Source organism: Glycine max, chromosome 8 (assembly GCF_000004515.6).
Source record: "Glycine max cultivar Williams 82 chromosome 8, Glycine_max_v4.0, whole genome shotgun sequence".
Classification (NCBI taxonomy): domain Eukaryota; kingdom Viridiplantae; phylum Streptophyta; class Magnoliopsida; order Fabales; family Fabaceae; genus Glycine; species Glycine max.
Window position 1 is genome coordinate 30,172,653 of NC_038244.2, and position 16,051 is coordinate 30,188,703.

At 33.6% G+C, this 16,051-nt stretch overlaps 1 protein-coding gene and 1 non-coding gene across 5 annotated transcripts in view; one reads left to right on the plus strand and one right to left on the minus strand.

Moving 5' to 3' along the window:
* The window catches only part of LOC100820096 (phototropin-2), a 57,758-nt gene extending 45,066 nt beyond the window's left edge, over positions 1-12,692 (minus strand). The window contains exons 1-12 of one of the 4 annotated variants that reach the window (XM_006585795.3): positions 12,545-12,692; positions 11,321-12,054; positions 10,637-10,819; positions 9,664-9,755; positions 9,316-9,589; positions 8,563-8,770; positions 6,601-6,671; positions 5,030-5,136; positions 4,745-4,794; positions 4,514-4,618; positions 3,591-3,650; positions 3,332-3,421 (exon numbers count right to left, since the gene is read on the minus strand). In XM_006585795.3, coding sequence (XP_006585858.1) covers positions 3,332-3,421; positions 3,591-3,650; positions 4,514-4,618; positions 4,745-4,794; positions 5,030-5,136; positions 6,601-6,671; positions 8,563-8,770; positions 9,316-9,589; positions 9,664-9,755; positions 10,637-10,819; positions 11,321-12,024 — 1,944 coding nt within the window. In that variant the 5' untranslated portion in view covers positions 12,025-12,054; positions 12,545-12,692. Of the gene's footprint in view, positions 1-3,331; positions 3,422-3,590; positions 3,651-4,513; positions 4,619-4,744; positions 4,795-5,029; positions 5,137-6,600; positions 6,672-8,562; positions 8,771-9,315; positions 9,590-9,663; positions 9,756-10,636; positions 10,885-11,320; positions 12,055-12,368 lie in introns of those variants that run through there. The other 3 variants (XM_006585796.3, XM_003531894.4, XM_041017837.1) reach the window with 3 other exon arrangements.
* Positions 7,614-7,723, plus strand: MIR5784 (microRNA MIR5784). Its single transcript, NR_126643.1, has one exon. It is a non-coding gene; the product is annotated as a microRNA MIR5784 (primary transcript).
* Positions 12,693-16,051: the final 3,359 nt, after the last annotated feature.

Below are 16,051 nucleotides of genomic sequence, written 5' to 3' on the forward strand. Positions count from 1 at the left end.
TTGAGTTAGACCCAAATCCATCTTTTAAGATTCCTTATTCATAAATAGTTGTATGCTAGTGTTGTTATTTTTTTTTCTCATGACCCAATATCACATTTTAAGATTCCTTAGTCATAAATAGTCATCTCCTAATGTTGTTATTTTTTTCTCATGACCCAATATCACATTCTAAGATTCCTTAGTCATGTGCTAGTGTTGTTATTTTTTTCCTCATGACCCAATACCCCGTCATTCTTTGGCCTATCTAAAATCTCCCTCCCAACAAACATATTAAATTAATAATATCACTATGATGAAAGGGTGGCAAAAAATGGTAGGTTATGAGGGGGTTATGATTTGTTGAGCTCTCTAAGACCAACCTATCAAAAAATGGCAGGTTAAAATGGATTGATTCAATTACTTCCGTAACATCCCATTTTTCCTAAATAAATTAAAAAGGCTTTTTAGTATAAAAAATAAAGTTTTAGAAAATGGTGAGGTTTTTATAATTAAAGAAATAAAGAGAAATAACTATATTAAAATAATGGTTTCAAGAAAAAATATATTGAATTTATTCATTTGATAAGAAATAAAATAGAGTTCATTTTTATAAAATAATAATAAATAAATAAATAAAATAAATAATAGGCTATGAGTACCTAGCTATAAATAGAGGCATCTTAGGTCAGTTTTGAGACTCATGATACTCTCTCTACGCCTCCTCTCCCTCTCACTCTCGTTTTCCCTTCTCCTCCTCTCAAAACTCTCCCATTTTTTCGCATACCACCAAACATGTTTTAGAAAAATAATGATCTTGGACTCATTCACCGTTGGATCGTCATGAAATTTGAGCACTAGGTTCGCAACACAATTCTGAATATTCTCACCGTTGGGAATTTTGAAAATATGTTGGAGCTCAGAGAAAAACCTTTTTTATAAAAACTTTTTCTTTTCCCGCATAAACCCAAAACTGTCTCAGTAAAACTATGATTCCAAACTCGTTAACCGTTGGATTGTCATGAAATTTTGATATGTGGTTTGCGATTCAATATTTCACACCTTTACCGTTGGGATTTGCGAAATAATGTTCATGGAGAGAGAAAAATGAATCGCATGAAATAATACAAAATGGAAGCCTCAATCCCTTTTTCTCGAACCCTATGAGAGCAATCAGATGAAAAACTTGAGAAATCTCAGGAAACCGTTAGAGATGCCTCTATTGTTGTCACAATGCACACGTGAGCCCACTTAGAGATAAGGGATGAGTTTATCGTAATTGAGATTAGAATGAACATGTGTATGAATCCTTAAAGGATTAAATTGAGGTTTATTTTTGGATGTTTATTGAATTATAATTTTTTTCCTTTATGATTATAAATACAATATTGATGTTCTGATGCAAATTGGTTGATAAAATTGAGTGTTATTGGTGTTTTCATTTTTTTATACCTATAATTTGTATTAATTGATTTTGATATAATTGTGTGAAATTATTCAAGGGGTTATACTCCCCAAGTTGTGATAAACCTTTTGTACAAATTGTTATATTGAGATTGTGAAATGGTGATTCAAATTGTGAGTATGTAATAAATTGAACCTGTGAAGAATGATGAAATAAATGCGTATTGAGATGTATGTATTGAGTTGTGAGTTATGAACTGTGCAATCACACAATTGACTGTGATGGAATCCATAGTGGGAACCCGACGTGTTAAAATGATTTTGAAAACAATTGAGTAGTTGTGTGTATTGCATAATTCATAGGTAAAATGTATATCATTCAGGAGGTATGATAACGTGTTAAATTGAGATTATACCATTGTGATTGAGATCGAGTGTATGTGATAAATTGAGTATGTATGTGATTGAGATATATATGTGTATTGAGATGTTGTGTGCATTGAGTTGTGAATTATGAATTGTACAATCACACGACTATAAGACCCTTTTTAGGGCGACGAGTTAATGCTAAGACCCTTAAAGGGCGACGAGTTAAAACTATTTTGAAAACAATTGAGGAGTTGTGTGTTTTGTACAGTTCATAGATAGAGTCTGTGTGCAGAAATGTTTTCTGGGTTGGACCTGAACCAGGAGGGAGAGGCCTTGACGGACTCTTCGGAGTGTAGGCCTTGGGGGTAAATACACCCGGCTTAAGTGCTCCTTTAAGCCTATGTTGATCCCATATGGTTGGAGCATTCTCGCAAAACAGCGTGACCCTGACTGGTCTTCCTACGATTTTACCTAGTGAGAGTGACCTGACTTGCTAGTGTGTGGTTTGTCTTGTCATATACTCCTAGGCGCCCAACGAGATTTTTCATTGATATAATATCACATTGCATATAAGATTGAATATTAGTGTAGATGTTGCATAATGCTTGTGTATTGATCGATATTGATTGACTTAGTGATATTGTGTTTTGACCATTGAGTACGTGAATGTTGTGAAAATGAATGAGATGTATTGTGTTGTGATGTGATGTTGGACGAAAAAATGGTGAAATGACGTGAACTATATTTAAGTATGTTTTATTTTGTTTGTATGATATTTATACCTACCTGTTATCTTGTTTCTTTCCCTTAGTTAGGAATGTGATAACTCACTCTTTATGTGTTGTTTGTGTTTGGATCATATGATGATCTTGAACTTTGTGTTCGGGGGAGCAGATGACTAAGTGAGTTGTTTTAAGGAACCTTATGCTGAAGGACGTCGGGACACAATACTCTGATAGGATGTGACATTGAGGTATAAGTTTCTATATTAATTATATGAAGTCTTAGACGACCTTGTTTGAGCCGAGATGACTTTATTATTTATTTGGACAAGTTTGAATATGATGCAAAAGAAAGTGAATGTAAGCCTTTTACCCTGTTGAAAGGATTTTTTTTAAATGTGTTTTAAATTTTTTTTAATTAATTATTATTTTTTTTCCTTTTATTAGTACTATATGTATAGGGTAGAGGGTGTCACAACTTCAACCTATTTTGTGGCCACTACTTTATTCTCTCTCACCAAACCAAAGTCTCTCAATCTTCTGAATCCTTTGAGAAACTCCCCCACAAACCCCAAAATAGTGAGATATAATGCAGTTAGAATTCTAAAAAGGGGTAATTGGACCACAGATGAAAGGGAGGAGCCTTCCTGTTAGCATTTAGAAATCATATGATTGAAAGAGTCCCAAAAGAATTAGCAAGAGAACTCCTATATATCAAGGAACAGCAAGACTAAAATTTTAAAGATAATTATGTAGAATGAATCAAATATCTTACATCAAGAAAAGTTTAACTAGGGAATACTATTATAATTATTTGTATAAATGTCATGACAAATGAAGTGAAATACATAAATTGGTACCTTTTGTATTGCTATCCAAGAAGGATTGTCCTTTTTGTGAGGTCGTGGAAAGACAGGTTGGGAATGAATTGCCCACAAATCTTCTGGTCTCTGCAACAAAACAGATTCATATGATATCATCAAATATAACTGACAAAAAGCACCTTACCACTCTTCTTCAAATGACAGCTATGAAAAACATAAAATAATGCATTAAAGGAAATCTGAAAAATATATGCATAGGTAGGGTGTTGCTAACCCAAAAAAAGGAATACCTTACCAAGTTGGCATCTGGAAGTTCTCGGACAGCTTCATCAACATTTTCTGCAGTGGCTTTCACCTGATATGAAGATAATCAAGTATGTAAGAAATTTACAAATAAGAGGAACTCAATTGTATACTGAGATTCTATGACAATCTCATGGGGAACAACGTTTGATATCGAGATCAGAAACACATGTTAAACCAATAATAGTAGTAGTGAGAGTTGCTAACAGTTTGCAGCTATCTGCAGCTATTACCATCATAGAAATAAAGCAATTTTATATTTTCTGATGTCTCCTCAGCCTCCAATCTAACAAAGTATTTCTAGCATTTTATAAAAATTCTTAGATGATAAATGGATGAAGATGCATATACAAAGTAGTAAGTACTAAGTAGATGTGACAGATATGAAAATTTACAGAATATGAACAACAGTGCTAAATCTAGCATTCACTTCTAACTCTATTATTTTCTAGGTGATTTCTACTCTGGTACTGCCAAATGCAACTCAACTAATAAGCAGGCATCTTCTACCAACTTCTACAGTGAAACAAGGAATAATAGTACTTACATGGTGGGAAAAGAAAGACAATGCACAATTGACAAATATAGACCTATGAACAAGTTATGCTAATCATGGAGACTAAAAAGCAAGAACACAGCAGAATAAATTTTCATAGGTTGCACATATTATGCACATTGTCTTCCATAATATTTAAACTGAAATTTTTGCTATTGAATAATGGTTATGCTAAATACTTATTGAAAGTATTCAAGAAAACATCTTAATAAGGGAACTTTCTAGTAACTCAAGTTATGTTAAAATGTAGAATTTGCATATTCTTAGTTTTGCATATCACAAAGTGAAATATAAAAACAAAGCATCAAAGTAACTTGAACCAGTAAGTACAAAGCTAAGACTGAGAAGACAATACTCACCAACTTAGCACTTTGTTGCTCAGTTGTCTCAGACAGGCGGTTTTTTAAGGGTTCTACATGATCACTTCCATCTAGTTGAACACCAATGAAGTATTGAAGTTCACCCTAAATACAAATCATTGAGAAAAACATTAGAAACTAAAAAGGGGGGAACACAATGTATTGTTTAATAGATATTGAATGTTCATGATTCAGATTAATTGTTTTCTACCATAACAGTATCACATTCACCTTTTGGTCACGCATAGGTTGCAAGTGAAACAAATTCCAGAACTTTTTCCCTACATATTATAAATTAGAAGAGTTTAACATGTAAACAATAAAATAAAACAAAAGATTAAAAAAAAAAAAGCATTTATATCTACATCAGTCAATTTCCACACTACTTTCATAATGTAACTTTTAATAAAAAAATGAATAAAGAGAAATACAACTTCTAGGAGGAAGGACAAGTCATCCTCCAACGAAAAGAGAGAGACAGTTAGAAGTATAGTTATAATTTGACCAGTTATTTACCACTCTTAGTATAGTTTATCAACTGTACAGTGATTTCCCTTTGTTCTCTGATAGCATCCCTTATCCTGGAAACAGTTGCCTGATCTGTTTCTGGTCCTTGAAGAAACCTATACAATGGATGAAATGAACTACCATGTCACTGGCCTTGCAAACAAAAGCTTGCATTAAGTTGATATCAATCTGAAAATGTCAGGAACAGGACACGATATCCTAACCATAATATATATGATTACCCATTCTATCTTGCTAACTTACTAGTGGTAAACCTTGGTCACCATAAAAACTAAAAATGCTTAACCTTAAGACATGTGTCTTATATAGAAGGCTACTATAAGAGTAAAAATACAAGTAAACCAGTATTTTTTTTTTTGAAACATACAAGCATTGTTGCTCTGCTCCTCAAAAGATGCTAGACATCACTTTATTCTGTCAAAAATGCAGTGTCATAAAATTGGTCCTCTGTCCAACCCAGAGAAATGAATATATTGAAGCCCTTATTTAGAGACTAAGTTTATGTTGCTTGATAGATGCTAGAAGATATGAAAATATCTTATCATATTTTGATCACCCTTCCTATTTTCTCATATTAGGATTGGTTATCATATTTCCTTATCTTATCATTTGTTCCCCTAACTAGCTAGGATTATGACTAGTATAAATAAGGGTTAGTGCTTTAGGTTTTATGAACATATCAAACACATCACTATACTGTAATACATCTCAATTAATATCAAATAAGTGTGCCATTCTCTTTTATCTATCTTCCACTCTCTATGTTTAAAGCCATGGATTGATCTCAATTTGCATTATTGATGGCTAATGAGGGTTGTTACTACTTTTGTCGCTAAACACATAATCACATCTTTACTTGCTTATGTTCTTTCATAACAAAACTTTATTGCTCAAGCTATGTTATGTACTAATCCTTAATCATCAATACATGTGGGATTTATTATGACATGGACTTGCGCTCATGGACCTAATTTTTTCATTAAAAGATTATAAAATGAAAATAACAGAATGAGGATCGTGTATGGCATGATTATCAGCCCATAAATACGCTATCTTATCGCATCTAAGTTGAGCCATCCCCTTTTTGGGTTCCAAACTTTGGGACTTTATATCCATAATGATGTCATGCTTGCTTTTGGCACACCAAATAAACTGAGATTTGACATATATTTCCAAATGAATAAATTTATAGGACTAAATTGATAATGTGCTCATCTTTGAAGGACAAAAGTACAGGATTACTCAAAAAGTAACCTTCCACCACAATAGAGGTGATTGGCACATTCCTTACTTATCAGTTATCACTACCTTGGTTTCCGAAATTTCATTCCATGCATTACAGGAACTTTTAAATAATAGAAGAAAATACTAGTAAATGATAGAGGATTAAACACTCCGGAAAAATTCAACTTATATAGTAGGCAGGAAACAGTGTTATACTGAAATGACAACTGATCTAGTAAAAGTGGACAGAAATCCATCAGAGGATTGTTTCTAAAAGAGAAGTGAGCATAGAAAAAAATTAAACTTTTTGTATATGAAGATAGTAAAATTTATACCGACAATTTCGTCCCAAAATTTCTTCTCGTGTATATTCCGTAAGTTCAAGAAAGCTATCAGATGCAAATATCTGCACAGGAAGCAACAATAGTTACTTAAAAGGTATTATCAATAAACACGTCTTATATTCTAGACACAGATGATACATGTCTGTTTTTGTGTGTATGTGTGAGTGTGTATTCCAGTGGCTATTACCATTTCCAGCAACTACTATATGATACGAGCAGCAGACTCTTTTTTTTTGTGTGTGTGTATGTATACAATGGCAGCAACAAGATTTGAATCTAGGCCTTGTGAAAACTACACCACTAAGCCGACCCTAGTGGGTTGCATTGCAACATTCTTCTATATCCTAGTTATTTTGTTTGCAGTTTGCACAATTTTAATTTTTATAAATAGTTCATATAAAAGATTCACCAAAAGATCACTTGGTCAGCATACACAAACCATCTAAGGGGAAAAAAGAGGGTAAAGGAAAAGGACAGAGAAAACTAAGGACCTCTTTAGTTTCATTCAAAAAATTCTTCTTATAACCATAAAAGAAACAAATGTAAACATTTGACAAGAAAAAACTTATCATGTATTCATGTGCTTTGCACGTAGGCATTTTATAACACCAATAGTATTTTATTAACTTAGGAATTTAGATTCAAAACAACTAGCAAACGATCTTTTATTTATGAAGAAAAACCAATTAGCTGCTTGACTGATCGATTACTAACCACTGCAAAATAAATTTTCCATAAATAAAAAAGATGGTAAACACAGTGTATCGTTCATCACAGGATGAAGAATTTGTTGAAGTGATGAAGCCAAGTTTACTGAAGAATATAGGCAGAGGATAAAGTGTCTTCCTAAGGCAATCAGTTTTCTTTTATATTGTTGATGTCAAACACTCTCCCAAAAGCATAAGTTGTTATTAGGGCTTGTTTGGGTAAGCTTCTCTAGAAATATTTCTAGGAGAAAAAAATAAGAAGAAAAAAAGAAAATAAGTTTCTCCATAAGTTAAAATAAACTCTTCATTAGCTAATCATTAGCTAATTTGTAAATGTCATCTCATTTTTTAGAAAAGCTTTATGAGAGCTTCTACTAATTAGCTAATGGTTAGCTAATGAAGAACTCATTTTAGCTTATGGTAAAGTTCATTTTCTTTTTCTCTTCTTACTTTTAGAAGTGCTTTTAAAAAATGCATCCAAACAGGCCCTTATTAAATTTTGCAACACACCCCCTAACACACAAGAGTCCTTTGTGCTTAGAGTGTAAAAGATGTACAGACCCCCATACCTTGCACAAAAGTTCAACTTTTGTTTAAAAGAATGGGAGAGAACTAAATCAAATTCCAGATCACATGGTTGTAGAGGCTTTGTTACATGTCATGAACTAACTATCCCAAAAATTTAAGCTACTAGGTGAACATATATGAATGGTTTTAATTTGTACTAAGCATCTAACCTGTGTCAAGGAATAAATCTCCTAAAATCTTCAGTTATTATTTGGTATTGACTGAAAATGATAATTTATCTTTTAATGCAACCCTTCAAGAATCTTTTGGACTAGAAGCATGGAGAATTCACTAGTCACTTCTCTCTTACACTTAAATTAAACTTGGTGCATGTTTGGAACTACATTCCCCAACCAAAAAACCATGTCAAATGGGCCTTTGGTGTAAAAGCTAGAACTAGCTGCTTCAACTTTAACGTGGTTTTCCACATCCATTATCCGAAGTCAAACATGCTATTAATCATTAAGAATGGGTATGGCATAGAATGAAAGCCTAACGCTCTTGACCATACATCCTCAAATAATCTATGTCAAGGACAAACTCTCCAAAAGCTTAAGCTAATTCTGTGAGCATCCAAAAATGCTACTGTATCTTTAACGATTAATATATAAAGTAATCAAGTTAATTAAGGAAAAAAAAAGGCACCCTGTTGCTCCAAAGAAGAAAAAAATTGTCTTACTATTGGGTTATCTGGAAGTCTGGGATCAGAAATCACAAAGTTCTTTTCTATCCTCTCCAATGTGGTTGCTAGATCAATTCCCTGCCTTATGTCCCTCTCTCTTAGTGAATGCTCCAAATTGTTAGACCACTCTATTTCCTTAGTCATCAAAACCTCAGGTTCAAATATTGGCTTCTCCTCTGCAGAACTCGGAGATCTCCCTTTTAAACTACAATAAAATTGAAAACATTTCAGGCTCAAATAGTGAGTTTAAATTTTTAAGGGAAACATTCATCAATAAATCAATAATAGGAGATATATCTTGTGAATCAAATGTATGCAAAACACACGCTTTCAAAATATATTTTTGGCTTAAATAGCTTTTAGGTTTCTAATATATATCCGGTTTTTGTTTTGAATCCCTGATAAATAAAAATTTATTCTAAGTCCCTGATATATTAAAATTTTTTTTCTAGATCTCTGTCATCAATTAAATGCTGATGTGGCACCATCCCAATGGCTGATATATATCGGAAGAGTCATTGAGATGGTCTCATGTCATAACTTAACTCTCAAGACAGGGACTCGAACAAAACTTTGAATATATCAAGATTCAGAATAATGAACAAAAATTTATGAGGGACTCAACAAAAATTGAGTATATATTAGGGATCTCAAATATATTTAAACCTATGTTTTTTAGCGGTAAGTTAAGTAAGTATATTTAAAAAATGAGAGCTGAATTTTGTCTAAACTTCAAAGAAAAATAAATACCCCTTGAAAGAAATCCGTCCTGATCGTGATGATGTCTTGCTCTTATCTTGACTAGAACTCATGCGTTGGATATTCAGTGGAGAAGCTTGTCTACCAGGTGTGCTTGTATTCCCAATATCAGCAGACTTTGGCAAAACAAAATCAAAATTGAATTTCTCTTGCTCTTCAGGCATGGTAGCAGTATCACCATTCCTATCATTAATAATGGATTTTGGGTCCTTAACAGTTTGGACAACCTCAGTGATGGAACCCAAAGCTTTCTCCTTTTGACGAGCTGGTAAATGAAATTAAATGATTATATGTAAATGCAGAATCTCACACACTACTAAAAATGGCTCAACATATTACCATCATAACGAATTAATGATTTAGGTAATCCATTTGGTCGTAATGCCTTTTCATTCATGCCTTCTGTGTACTTGCTCACCTCAACCTGCATTCTGTAGTAATAACTGTATTAAGCATTAAGCAAATTTAATCTGTTACAACCTTTCTCCATGAAAGCACATTTCTAGCTTTGTTAATCTTAAGAGTTTGTGTAAGGATCATTACTGTTATTTATACATTCCTATCAGTTTGATTGGATGCATGACTTACTTATTATTTTCTTCTTTTAAAAAAAAATATCAAATGTACTAAGCCTCACTCCAGATAATTTAAACCATTTGAAACAACAATTAATAGATATAAGATTAAACTAACTTCCTTTATAGTCCAAAAACAAGCCACAGTCATGATATGTCTAGCAGCAAAAGGATTTTATGTTTTGAAAGTAAAGGAAAAGGAAATGATGAATAAGCATTGTTAAAGATCAAATGTGTGTTTGGTTTGTCATTTGAAATGTCCCATACCATGTTTTGGACAAAAGATTGTCTCTTGTAGTTTACGCCTAAACCATGGTTCTGGAATTTGAGACAGGAAACCTAACACCTTATAACTTTACTGAATGCTTCAACAGTTATGGAGCACCCAAGAATGATTTAACATCTTTAGCACACCCCCTCGCACAAGTGTCTTGTTGGTTTGAAGCATAAATAATGAACAGAGGCCTTGTTCTAAAATTTTACTTAATTATAAAAAAAAGGAGGGCTCTAGGATATCACTCCTAATCACTTTATCTTCGACTCTCTAATACCTTGTCAAAGACACATTTTCTTAAAACTTTGAGCTTTCAAGTAAAGTTACAAGAATGGTTTTATATTTCTATTTCTAACGTGTTTTGCCAATTGGATTTCCATTATCATGTGAACTTAAGTAAAAATGACACAAGTCAATATACATAATTTAGTGATCAAAACAAGGTAAGAAAGGTAGGACTGACCCAATGAATTTGATAGTATTGCCATGGTCATCTTTGATGGGGGTGACAGTGAGAAGATTCCAGAATGGAGTTCCATCTTTCTTGTAGTTTAAAAGTCTGCCACAATAACTTCTTCCATTTCTAGTTGCATCCCGAATTTTGGCCACTTCATTCTTGTCGGTCTCAGGCCCCTGAAGAAATCGACTGCAACCAGAAATTGGCTGCTTGATTAATAACTAGATTTTCTAGTTAATTACCTTCTAAGACTCCTGCACATTAAATTCCAACCCCTCAACCTAAAATTAGCATAAAATTTTGCCATTTACATGGTATGTTTTGTTCAATTAACAGCTTTTCATAGACCAGCTCTTAGAATGTGAGTTTGGGTCTGACTCAACCCTAAAAGTTAGTTCACATGGTAAGGATTATTCTCCACTTATATTATCCAACTCTTTTGGACTTGATGCGTGAATAACATGGTGTGTGACCCTTTGAATACATCTAGGATAAATTCTGATACCATCTTAGAATATGAATTTGAATCCAGCTCAATCCCAAAAGTTATCTCATGGGATGAGGGTTGTCGTTCACCTATATACATTATCTCTAGTCAATGTGAAACTTGTTTTTCTCAATACTAGCTAAGGATGAAGACTAAAACAGCATATATCTTGCTATGTATAGAAAGGCAGGGCACATGCTCACCAATTCCTTCCAATAATCTCTTTTGAAGAATAGCCAGTCATAGTAAAAAAGCCACTGCTGGCATACATGATAGGGCAGTCTGGTTTTGTTGCATCTGAGACAACAAATGTCTGTTGCAGCGTTGCCAGTGCTTCCTTCAACTCTTGTGACACCCTTGGAAACACCCCTAATGATGACTCAGACCCGTAATTTGACTCCCCAGACGTCCGTGTTGATTCAACAAATCTATCTGACAAGTTTCTGCTTTTGTCACCATCAAAAGAGCCACCACTTGTATTCTCTCCCCCTAATGCTTTAAAATTCCCTGAGTCCACCGCAAGACCCCATTCAGCAGTTCTCTCGGCTATGGTTGCTTCGCTTAAAAAATTTTGACCAGAAGACGGCTTCTCTTTTAGATGATTCCTCGAGTAATTGTCTTCGGTTGTACTTTTATCCTTTGTTGCTGAGTTGCCATCAACTGTGAAACCAGGCTTCTTAGCAAATGCCATCCACTTGTTGACAGGTTCCTTACTGTTGTTTGCAGAATTAGAGGGAGCAATTACAGAATCTCCATCCAATCTTACAGCTTTTGTATCATCTTCGTCTCTTCTACTGCTCTTCTGTCCAACATTTTCACTCTCCCACAGTTCGAATATTGGAAATGAATCTGCCTGATCACTGCTGCCAGCAGGATCATTCTTAGCAGACACTTTCAGTTTCTCCATTTATGTACAAACCAAAGGTACCACCACCACCTACCAAAATTTACAAAAAAAAAAAAAAAAAACCAAACATGTAGTTAGATTTCAAGTTAAAATCAATTAATACTAAGAAAAGTTATCCAACATATATATATATATATAAGATGCCTCCAAAGAATTGAGAATGTGGACTTCGTATGTTCAGTCTCACTATGTTTGAGGTAATAGTCATTAAGGACCAAATCATGCAAGTCATACAGAGTCTTTCAGTGATATTAAATGCAAAAAGGATGAATGCAGATATTTTAATTATGTGAGCAGGGTTTCTTGGAAAGACAAAATGTTAATAAGTGTGCCTATGTACATACTATGTAATAAATAACACATAAAAAGAACAATCAAACTGGCCAAAACCCAAAATTCAACAAATCCTGCAGAAAACACGAAAGAGATTCTTCAAGAGAAAGTAATCTCTCACAGTCTCTTTTTGGGAAGATAAACATTGAAACTAGAAGCTTAAAAATAGTCTTGTCTAGTGTCTTGCCTCAGTTGAATAATTAAGCTTCTTCTGTAATGTGTTTCACTTCATGTTCGGCCTCAAACAGAAAAAGATAACGTTCGAGGTTCACATAAATACAATAAAATACGTCACCAACGCCTATATATAGCCAGCCAAACCACAAAATATTTTTGAGGCAAGGAGAACCGTGTAATATCCAATTTCATATACCATTTATTTCATCCACCTTTGTTGAAAATAAATAAACTAAAAATTCGTATAACACATTTTTTAACATGATATTTGAATAATATTGTGTTAAAAAAATAATATTTGAATAAATTAGGCTGGCATTTCGTGAATACAATTTCCTGTTTTTTAACATTTAAGAAGTTAGGATAATGTATAATGTGCAAATTCATGTCAGTGTAATTTACTTTTTTTTTTATTTTGTCACTAAGAAATTAGTACAGAGTATTCATTAAATTTGTTCGTAATTAATGTTTTTGTTAGAAAACTAATAATTATCTTTAATGATTTTTTTAATTACATTTTTTTAGCAAAAAAATTTAAAATATTATTTAAGAACGGCTGAGCCAACAACTTATTGGTAGTATAATTTACTAATGCTTTCAACCACATTTTGTTATTGATTGAAATTCACTTTGTGGACGTAGATTTCATTGGATACTAATTCAACTTTCCTTCTATCCAGTGGTTTTCACTTCTTTATATCATTAGTGGTTTTCACTTTAATCTCAAGCGCGCCCGTCCATTCCAAAAACATAAAGGTCTAAATATTTTTTTTATCTCTATAATTTGAAGTTTTTATTTTTTATTTTTGTACTTATAAAATAAATCGTGTTAGTCCATGTAAAATACCGTTGTTTTATTTTTTATCCTTAAAATACTTTAAATAGCATTTTAAACAAAAAAAATATTTTGAATAATAAAAAAAGTATTGTTTAAAGTGTATTAAGAACGAAAAATAAAATAAATATTTTTGTAAGGACTAAAACGGGAAAAAATTACAGCAAAAAAAGTATATATATATGTAATAACTTGTTGAGAAAATGAGAATTTGGGGAGGTGGGGTCCGAACATTTGTGAGGCCACAAAGTATTTGGCGTGGCATGTTGTTGGAGATAAATTTCGCTGTCGAAATTTAACATTTCGGTTCCCTTTAGAAAAATGACAAGGGAGAATAATAGAGGGGGGAGGTGTGTGTGTGGCATTGCGATGTGGTGTAGTGAACTTCCACGACAACAGAAAAACAATTGGGAATAGTCACCCAATCAGCCATGTAATACGCGCATTATCGTGTATGATACAGAAACCACGTGGGGATCAATAGCCTTTGCTTTGCCTTTGTGATGCCTCCTTAGAACAAAGACACACACCATGGAGCTTTCTCACTGATCCCACCCTTCAACACAAACACAACACAATTGGACAAGAATTGATTGACACCCTTTGGGACACTACACAAGGTAGTAACAAGCTAATTGTAGTTGTACGAATTATTCTAATTTTATGGTACTTAGTTGTTTAAAGGTGAAAACCAACCAGGTAAAGCGCAGTTAATAGATAATTACCAACAAGGGTCGATGTCTGGTCATAAGTACAGAGGAGATTTTGTTTGTTGGGAGGGAAAAAATTCTACTTTAATGATATGTATGCTCAAAAGATAGTCTCGTTATTTCTAGCTAGACAAAGAGACATCTTGTTTTTTTATAAAAAAAATTGATATGATTTAAATATAGAATGTTATTGTTGGAGTAAGTGTGAGCTAGGAATGGAAACATTGACTACCATATGAGTGAAGACAAGACCCATAAATTTTATTCATAAGATTTTGGATTAAAGTGTGATGTTAAATTTACTTATGTGGTTACTCATGGTCTTTTGGGGTAAATCTTTTTAGTGCTTATCTCCCTCGATTGTACAACAATTAGTATTAGAGCTCAATGTTCGACTTGGTGACCGACTCGGACGAGTAAGATGACGACGGTGGATCCTAGGCTGGATGAACAATCACATTGCAAAACAGTTTTATACTGACATCCAATCATATATCACCATTTGAATTACTTTAAGATAATTATTTTAAAAGTCAACAAGCTTACCATACATGATGGGTTGTAATTGGATGATTATATAAAACTTTTACAATGTCATTGCATATCCCTTTTTCTCTTTAAGAGTTTAATATCTATCACTGACGGTATAAAATAGTTTTACACTATCGTCCAATCATATATCAATGTTTAAACTACTTTAAGATGATTATTTCAAAAGTTAACAAACTTATCATACATGGTGACTTGTAATGAAATGACTGTGTAAAAAATTTACATTATTAGTGCATATATATGTTAACTATTTTGTGTGTTGAGAAAAAAGGTTATACACTAGTAGTGTATATGTTTAAAGTCAATTTATTCAACAATGCAGATTAGCCATACTTTTAACTAGGGTTGTCAATACAGGCTGGCCCAACCCATTTTGGCCCGGCCTACTTTTGGACCGCCATAAACAGGCCAGCTCGGCCCACCCCGCTAAGCAAAACGGGCTACCTTTCCTAGCCCGACCCGTTTCAAGCTAGCCCGCGGGCTACCTGCTAGCTCGCCAATTATTTTATTTTATTTTTCTAGATTTTATATTATCCTTGATCATTGTTGGTAACATCAATTTTGAATCTAACTCTTGTCTCTTTATAATTTTTTATAACTACAAATAATAATATACTAGTAGTAAGCAATAAAAGAATAAAAAAATATTACAATAAACCTTAAATACAGGAAGTTTTGAAATGGAGGGATTAGAGGCACACAAGGTGACAAGGTCATCTAGTTTAGGCCATTTCAGAGTCTATAATCTATTTTTTTTTAAAAAAAAGCACGAGCTAAACGAGGCGGGCCTAAACAGTTTACGGGTCTCAAATTCCAGCCCAACCTAGCTTTTTGGAGAACGGGCCAAGCCAACTCGCCGGGCCTGACCCGATTTAACACCCCTGCATTTAACGTGACTAGCCAACTTGATGAGAATCTTGAAACTGGCCAAATACAGGCTAAAGACCCAAGTGAAGAAGGACGAAGGCCCAAGTGAAGAAGGACAAAGCCCCCGAGTGGAGAAGGATGAAGACCCAAGTGGAGAAGGATGAAGGCCTAGAGACAGAGACACTATCAAGACTATTAATTGTTGCTGAAGGCCCAGATTAATTTGAAGGCCCATAATAAATATGTTCTATTTATTTATTTATAATTTTTTTTGGCCCAAACTGTTTTGAAGGGCCATGTCTATTTTTATCTTTTTGTTTAGATACACTATTAGTATTGGTTTTTGTTTTCAATAAAGAAAACTTTTGGCATTTTCATAAAATTTGGTGAGAGCTTCTCTCTGGGTTCCTTGTTGAACCAATCTCAGACTTATCAAGGTAATGCTTGTGGCGTTTACCCTGACTTATCTTCCTTCACTGGAAGTGGCGTCATCCAAATCTCCGTAACCTGTATCAAGCGATCCGCTCCTAGTCAGGTTCACATCATCTGGTAT